This window comes from Cervus canadensis, chromosome 8, assembly GCF_019320065.1.
Source record: "Cervus canadensis isolate Bull #8, Minnesota chromosome 8, ASM1932006v1, whole genome shotgun sequence".
Taxonomy (NCBI): Eukaryota; Metazoa; Chordata; class Mammalia; order Artiodactyla; family Cervidae; genus Cervus; species Cervus canadensis.
The window spans coordinates 27,325,860-27,334,420 of NC_057393.1; the positions used below are offsets into that span (position 1 = coordinate 27,325,860).

Here is an 8,561-nt window from a genome sequence, read left to right on the forward strand (position 1 = left end):
ACCTAGTATTATCAAATCATTGATAAATACTGATTGAGCCACTGAAGGTGTGCAGCAGAAGATAAGGATTTTGTTTGTTAGGAAGATATACTAATAAGAACTCAGAAAAACAAGGAAGGCCATTTTGACACTACAGTGATTCTGGTAAATACTGAATGAGCGTGCACTTCATGTCAGGAGGCACTTTTACATGCATTATCTCAGTGAGTCACGACAGCTTTAAGAAGCATATTCCAGGGCTTCCCTGGTGACTCAATGGTAAAGAATCTGCCTGCCAATGCAGGAGACATGATATTTTGATCCCTGATCCAGCAAGATCCCACATGCCATGGAGCAACCAAGCCCACGCACCACAACTCCTAAGCCTGTGCTCTAGAGCCCCGGAGCCGCAACTACTACCCATGTGCAGCAACTACTGAAGCCTGCGTCCCCTATTTTCCACAAGAGAAACCACTGCAATGAGAAGCCTCCCCACTGCAACTAGAGCTGCCCCTGCTACTCACAAGTAGAGGAAAGTCTGCACAGCAGTGAGGATCCAGCCAATAGCAAATAAACTGATTAAAAATAAATAGATAAACATTAAACTTAAAAAAAAAGAAGTATATTCCACTGTTATTCCCATTATAGAGGAGGAAACTGAAACTTAAAACAGGTAAGTAACCATGAAATTACTATATGACCCACCGATTCCACTTCTAGGTATTTACCCCTCCAAAATTGAAAACAGGGACCCAAATAGATACTATGTACATGCTATGGACATGTACACCCATGTCCATAGCAGCATTATTCACAGTAGCCAAAAGTGGAAACAATCGAAGTGCCCATCAACTGATGAAAGAACAAAGAAAAGGTGGTATACCCACTTAACAGAATAGTGTTCAATCATAAAAAGGAATGAAGGGGACTTCCCTTGTAGTCTGGTGGCTAAGATTCTACACTTCTAATGCAGGGGACTCAGGTTCAGTCCCTGGACAGGGAACTAGAACCCATATGCTGCAGTGATGATTGAAGATCTTGAGGACTGCAACTAACTCCCAGCACAACCAAATAAACAAATATTTAGAAAACGAATGAAGTTCTGATGTATGCTACAAAGTAGATGAACCTTGAAAACATTATGCCTAGTGAAACAAGCCAGTCCCAAAAGACCAAATGTTATATGATTCCACATATGTGAAATAGGTATATTCACAGACAGATTAGAGGTTACCAGGGACTGGGGGGAGGGGGGAGGGGGAGTTATTGCTTCCTGGGTATACTTTCTGTTTGAGGTTATGAAACAGTTTTGGAAGTAGACAGTGGTGATGGCTATACAACAGTGTGATGTATATTGAATGCCATTGAATTGTACACTCAAAGTGGTAAACTTTATGCTATGCATACTTTAACATACTAAAACTTTTAAAGTCATATAGTTAGCGTTTAAGCTAGAATTTGAGCCTAAACCCATCTGACTCTAGGGCCCCTGCTGTCAACCCAAGGGTTCCACTCCCTCTGGCAAAAGCAGCAAACAAGGAATGGAGAGAACTGGATTCGGGCCAATACTATCTCTGTGACTTTATTCAAGCCTGACCCTAGGAGGCCTCACTTTCCTCAGCTGATAAAACTGGATAGCTGTCTGTTGATTGTGATTTCATCACACAGAGAGTCCCGAGCCGTGATTCCTGACCCAGATATCATTTGCTTCTGGCCCACTCTGGAGACGTTGATGGACAGTGAGCAAGGGACAGGGACTAGCTGTCTGTGCCCTTACCTAGCCCCTCCCCTAGGGGTTTGCCCTGGTGTGGAGCCAGCTCTTAAAAGAAGTCTCCTCTCCCCTCCCCATTCTGGGAGAGGACTCCTGGCTGTGCTCCAGGATAAACTTCCACAAGGCGAACAATAACATAAAGTCAAGGTGAAGGTCAGGGGAGCCCTTAAAAAGGCCTTCTTGCATCCTAAGGTGGCTGAAGCCACTCCACAGCAGTTTGTCCTGCCTGCTGCCACCCAGACACAATGTGGGTGCTCTTGACTGTCTTTCTGCTCACCCTCGCCTATTTATTTTGGTCCAGGACCAAGCGCCCTGGTGCCAAGTACCCCAGGAGCCTCCCATCCCTGCCCCTGGTGGGCAGCCTGCCGTTCCTCCCGAGACGTGGCCAACAGTACGAGAACTTCTTCAAGCTGCAGGAAAAATATGGCCCCATCTATTCCTTTCGTTTGGGTTCCAAGACTACTGTGATGATTGGAAATCACCAGTTGGCCAGGGAGGTGCTTCTCAAGAAGGGCAAGGAATTCTCTGGGCGTCCCAAAGTGGTAAGCAATGCCTCTCATCCCTCCCCTCACCAGCCCCTGGGCATGTTGAGCTCTTCAGCCAAGGCTATGCCTGCAATGCCTCCTCCAGTTCCAGCAACCTGTGATTCTTCCAAAAACAGACTGGTGGGGCTATGGGTGGGGAGTGACCCCTCAGATCTCACCCAGCCTCTAAACTAGGCAGGAAGAATTAAAGGAAGACTTTATTTTCTGGGTTTCTCTGGAGGTGGGACAGGGTGGGAGTGGTGGTTTGAGGGGGTCAGGGAGCCCTTACAACATCATCTCTCCGAGCTGAAAAACTGAAAGTGTGAGCCATTCAATCTTGACCGACTCTTTGTGACCCCATGGACTAGCCCACCACACTCCTCTCTCCAGACAACCATACGAGAGTAGTTTGCCCCTTCCTACTCTGGGGGATCTCCCTGACCCAGGAATCGAACCTAGGTCTCACCCATTGCGGGAAAGTCCTTTACCATCTAAGCCACTTGGGAAGCCCTAGAGTCTAGCTCTCTGAGTCTAGACTACCATGATTCACTGAAAGAGTGTATGTAAAGCATTTAGCCCAGTGCTAGAAGTTTTCAATAAACAGCCTTCACATGGAAAACAAGGAGTGATTGAGGTCCTCCGCAAAAAGTTGTGAGGGAGAAGTACCCTGATTCTTGGAGGGCTGGGATCACTATTTCCCTGGAGCTTCCTCGAGCTGCTCTAATCCCTGGGGAGCTGACCTCTGCAAGCACTTTCACGGAGGGTGCTGAAGATTCAACTTGTCGAGCTCTCTGTTTGCTCCTGGGAGCAGAAGGGAGTGGGAGCTAGTCATCCAGGAACACTGCCGGGCTCCGACACAGCACCTGGCTGCTGAGTACTCCCCTGAACATCCTGGGCAAGGCCCCCTGGCTGCTCATCTTTGATCAGACCAAGGGTTGACTCTCCTTTTCTTGGGCCAGTCGGCCTGGTCTGTGGGCCAACTACCCTCTCCTACGTCTGCTGGGCTTCTCTCCAGGGCAAAGAGAAAGGAGGCGGCTAGTCAGATGGGGAATGCAGATCCAGGGAAAGGAGAGGGGAGGTCCGGGGGGACCTCTGTAGTTTTAGGGGTCCTCTGGGAAGAAGCAGCTTGGCCCAAGTCCAAGCTGGGTGGACAAGACATGTGCGCTCTTCTGATGTGGCCCTGTGGTGGGCACACGGCTGGCAATGGAAGGGGGAACTAAACGGGGCTCAGCTGCTGTGCCTTTAGCAGCCCCCATCCCCAGAGGACCCAGGGAAGGCCAGGGGCCTGGTGTGTCCTCAATCTCTGCTCCTACAAGTTTGGAGAGTCCATCCCATCACAGCTGCCTCACCCTGTCATTGCTCTGAAAATCTAATTCGGGGTTCTTTCTTTCTCCTTACTCTGTCTCTCCGTTGGAACTGGGAGTGTTACGCCGTAGGTTCTGTCCTAGCAAGGCCCTGCAGTCAGGGTGGAGTGAAGCAGGGAACTCTGCAAGGAGGCTGCACGACAGGTACCAGCCTCACTCCTCTCGGTGAGGGTGGGTGGATGGGGTCTGAGTCCTATGTCCTATGTCCTTTCCTGCTTTCCAAAGGCCACTCTAGACATCCTGTCAGACAACCAAAAGGGCATTGCCTTTGCCGACCATGGTGCCCACTGGCAGCTGCATCGGAAGCTGGCACTGAATGCCTTTGCCCTGTTCAAGGATGGCAACCTGAAGTTAGAGAAGATCAGTGAGTGCCTGGCTGGCCCTGGGCTGCAGGAGCTTGAAGAAGGTTGGGGAGGGGGAGGGTTCTCCCCCCCACCACCCCGCTGGGTACCTCCTTTCCACATTTTCTTGGCTACCGCTGCCATCTACTGGCCATCTGCTCTCTGTCTTAGATTAAGATGGAACTGGTGGAGACGGGGGTGAAGGGATGGCTCAATGCCCACCCTTACACCCCTCTCTCCCCTCAGTTAATCAGGAAGCCAATGTACTGTGTGATTTCCTGGCCACCCAGCATGGAGAATCCATAGATCTGTCTGAGCCTCTCTCTCTGGCGGTGACCAACATAATCAGCTTTATCTGCTTCAACTTCTCCTTCAAGAATGAGGATCCTGCCCTGAAGGCCATACAAAATGTCAATGATGGCATCCTGGAGGTTCTGAGCAAGGAACTTCTCTTGGACATATTCCCTGTGCTGAAGGTGAGGATGTGGCAAGGCCCTATGGGCAGACCTCAGCAGACCCTGACAGCATCCCCAGTTCTTTCCTCTTACAGTTCACTCCAGACCCACATTTTTTTCTGACTACCTCAATCACAGTGACCTCTACCTCCTCTCACTCTTCAAGACCTTGCTGCTTCTCTACAGAATAGGTTTAGCTTCTAACATATGCATTTTAATACTGATGATAATGTTTTAGGTGGTATTGTTTAGTCTGACTCTTGCGACCCCACGAACTGTTACCAGTGTGACTCCTCTGTCCATGGGATCTCCCAGGCAAGAATACTGGAGTGGGTTGCCAATTTCCTTCTACAGGGCATCTTCCCAACCCAGGGATTGAGCCCATGTCTCCTGCATTGCAGGCAGAGTCTTTACCCGCTGAGCAACTGGGAAATGCCATGTGCCAGTACCAAAGCTCCACAGGCATTCATCATGCGTTCCCTTTGGAAGTGGGCTTTATTATCCCCATGCAGATGAAATACAGGCTTCAAAAAGTTAAGGAACTTAATCACGGCTTGAGACTCAAGTCTGTGTTACTACTGAGTAAAGTCTCAGTCAGCGCTAGATGTTTGACTGAAGGGGGAAGGGGAAGTGGAGGTGACTCCTTTCTCCCTTGTTTGGAATTGTCCTGGTTGTCACTGATGGCCCCATTCTGGGTCCCTATGCTGCCTTCCATTCTGGCTGAAGGTTGGGGTTAGAGTGGGAACTTGCCAGGGACGGACAGGTAGAATCTAACATTTCCACTTTGCAGATTTTCCCCAGCAAAGCTATGGAAAAGATGAAGGGTTGTGTTCAAACGCGAAATGAATTGCTGAATGAAATCCTTGAAAAATGTCAGGTAGGTGATAGGGCAGAAGAGAGGACGAGTTAGATGGAAAGCGGCAGGAGAGCAGGGTTGGGTCCATTTTGGACAGTGTAGGATCTCCAGCACCTAGCAGAGAGCCTGGCATGTAGTAGGTGCTCAATAAAAACTGACTTAACTAATAAATAGGAATAGAGAACTGAGGAACTGAAGAGGATCCTGGAAGGGACCCATCCACCCTGCAAATTTACAGAGGGCCCAGTGTTTTCTCCACTTCCTCAAGTTCATGGGTCCTGACTAGCCTCACTCCACTCCCTCATTTCCAAGTGGGAGGAGCCTTTGTGTCTACAGTCTGGGTGAGAGTATGGCAGGGCTTGCAGATGGGGCTCCTTCCTCATCATAATCTCCCAATCTCCCCCAACCAGGAGAACTTCAGCAGTGACTCCATCACTAACTTGCTGCACATACTGATCCAAGCCAAGGTGAATGCAGACAATAACAACGCTGGCCCAGACCAGGATTCAAAGCTGCTTTCAAATAGACACATGCTCGCTACCATAGGGGACATCTTCGGGGCTGGTGTGGAGACCAGCACCTCTGTGATAAAGTGGATCGTGGCCTACCTGCTACACCATCCTTTGGTTAGTTTCTCTCTACCCGAGCTTTCCCAAGCACTCTTGACCCCAGACACACTCACCTCAGCTCCAGAGAAAGGGAGAGGCAATACCCCTGGGATTTCTTTGCAGGATGACTGGGCTGTTGCCCCCTTTGCCCAAGCAGTGGTTGGCTCTGGTCCTTGGGCGGAGCTGCCCCATCTTCTGCAAGCAAAGCTGGGGTTGCAGAGCCACCGCTGGGCTGGGTCTGGGCCCTTTTGGATGTAACAGTAGGATTCTTCTAAGCCCTTGCTTCTCCTGGGCTGATACACCCTGGTAACATCCACCCTGTTCTGGCCCTCAGTTGAAGAAGAGGATCCAGGATGACATTGACCAGAATATAGGTTTCAGTCGCACCCCAACCATCAGTGACCGGAACCGCCTTGTCCTGCTGGAGGCGACCATCCGAGAGGTGCTCCGAATCCGCCCTGTGGCCCCTATGCTGATCCCCCACAAAGCTATCATTGACTCCAGGTGTGCCATCCCTCCCAGGACATCCACCCACCTGGTCCCCCCTCCAGGATCTGACCCCTCCAGCTGGCTGGTGAACCTACAGTCAATCACTGACAACCGATCATCCTACCCACGACCCTCCTGACGAGTGTGTCTATACCCACTGACACCCACCGACCCATCGACCTGACCTCCCTCAGAAGCTGCCTGCTGCCTGGGAAACTCATGCTCCGACCCAATCCAAAAGCCGCACACACACACACACACACTCACGCTCACACGCACCAGCCCAGTATGCACACCCAAGACCCTAACAGACCCACAGTGTTGATCCTAAGTGCTAGTCGGGAATAGAGTGCGGGATTCATATTCATTCTGGTAGAAGCTGAGGAGAAGATGCGGGAGTGGGCATGAGGGAGCCAAGGACTCTTTTCCCCAGGGTAGGGACCACGCAGCCTTGGGGCAGAGCAGGTGGGGAAGGACAATACTCCAGACCCTCTTTTCCTCTCCCTCTCTGGGGCAGCATTGGCGACTTTACCATTGACAAGGGCACAGACGTTGTGGTCAACCTGTGGGCACTGCATCACAACGAGAAGGAATGGCACCAGCCCAACCTGTTCATGCCCGGTGAGTCCCTCTTCTGTCCTTCCCTCCCAGGCCATGCCGCCCGCTCTGTGCCCACCTCTCCAGCATTGCTTCCCTTCTGCCAGGCTTCCTACTAGAAGACTCCTGACTCCCACTACATGGACCTGTTGACACCCCCAGCCTACCCTACACTTACCCAGATTCTTCACAGCTGGGTTTCCCATTCTCCTTCCACCAACTCAAGCCTCCTCTCCTAAGAAGACCTACAGGCATATGTCTCCTGTGAAGTCAGCCCCCTCTCCTCTTGGATGATGCCATTTTCACCTGTTTAATACACCTTTTCATCCTTCCTGAATATTCCATCTTCTCTGTGTGATTAAGGGCTACCTGAGAGCAGGACATTTATCTCTCCTAAGATTGCCCCCCAAAGAAGGCTGTCCACCTTCTCAGACTGGGGCTCCCCAGGCAGGGCCTTGTGCTCCCCCTACTCTACTGACACGGGCCCTGGCTACCAGCTGATGCCTCCCCATGTCCGCAGAGCGCTTCTTGGACCCCACGGGGACGCAACTCATCTCGCCATCGTTAAGCTACTTGCCCTTTGGAGCAGGACCCCGCTCCTGCGTAGGTGAGATGCTAGCCCGCCAGGAGCTCTTCCTCTTCATGTCCCGGCTGCTGCAGAGGTTCAACCTGGAGATCCCGGATGATGGGAAGCTACCCTGTCTGGAGGGCAATGCCAGTCTCGTCTTGCAGATCAAACCTTTCAAGGTGAAGATCGAGGTGCGCCAGGCCTGGAAGGAAGCCCAGGCTGAGGGTAGCACCTCATGACTCCACCCTATGTGACCCCACCCCACAGAATTAGAGGAGCTCCCCCACCCTCTCCCACCACTCCTTCTTCCTCCCCGCCCACTCTGCCTTCTTTCCCAGCCTGCAGCCCTGGCAGGGATGCGCATAAAACAGTTTTTTCTCCAAAGTTCCCTGAGCAGCTCATTCATTTGTTCACTCATTTCTTTCAACAAGTATTTTATTGAACACCTGCTATGTGCCACTCACTCACTCTCCTTGGACCCTCAGGCTCCTTGGCCTCATGAAACTTAAAATTCTAGTGAGGGCTGACAAATGAACATTTCAGAGACTCATAAGTGCTTTGGAGTCAATTTGGAGTCAATTATACTGGGTACTGATGATGTGAGGGGAATGGCCGTGGTGGGGTGGCCGCTGTGAATGAAAGGCTGGTGGAGGCATGAAGACTGTGGGGAGGTGCCCTATGCGGTGTAAGCAGCAGGTAAGAGGTTCGGGATACTAGGTTAACCTGCCACTCTTTCACCCCCGGATACTCACAAGGAAAAACAGTTCTCTCTTGAGGTATATTGGCAATCCCTCATCACTGGCGTCTTCTGCCATAGAATAAATGCACCGAGAAGTATGCCGTCATCTTCAGCAAGAGCTGGTGCAAAGCTGAGGGACAAAATAGCAGGTAGCATGTGACAAAGCAAGTGGCACTCAGACAGAGCAGGAAGGCAATTCTACTATAGTGTCTCCACAGCTGGTCAGGAGGGCAAGTCCTTTCCTTCTGTATTAGCTGTATCACTGTCCCT

The 8,561-nt window shown here is 51.0% G+C and overlaps 1 protein-coding gene across 2 annotated transcripts; it reads left to right on the forward strand.

Moving 5' to 3' along the window:
- Positions 1-1,863: 1,863 nt before the first annotated feature.
- LOC122445953 (steroid 17-alpha-hydroxylase/17,20 lyase-like) lies at positions 1,864-7,936 on the forward strand. 2 transcript variants are annotated; one of them, XM_043475541.1, is made up of 8 exons: positions 1,870-2,292; positions 3,864-4,002; positions 4,226-4,455; positions 5,225-5,311; positions 5,701-5,916; positions 6,233-6,402; positions 6,905-7,008; positions 7,505-7,936. In XM_043475541.1, exons 1-8 carry the CDS (start codon positions 1,996-1,998, stop codon positions 7,789-7,791), a joined length of 1,530 nt encoding a protein of 509 aa, XP_043331476.1. In that variant the 5' UTR covers positions 1,870-1,995; the 3' UTR covers positions 7,792-7,936. The 2 variants fall into 2 exon arrangements, with proteins under 2 accessions (XP_043331477.1, XP_043331476.1); XM_043475542.1 differs by lacking the exon at positions 5,225-5,311 and having other exon boundaries at positions 1,864-2,292.
- The last annotated feature ends 625 nt before the right edge of the window (positions 7,937-8,561 follow it).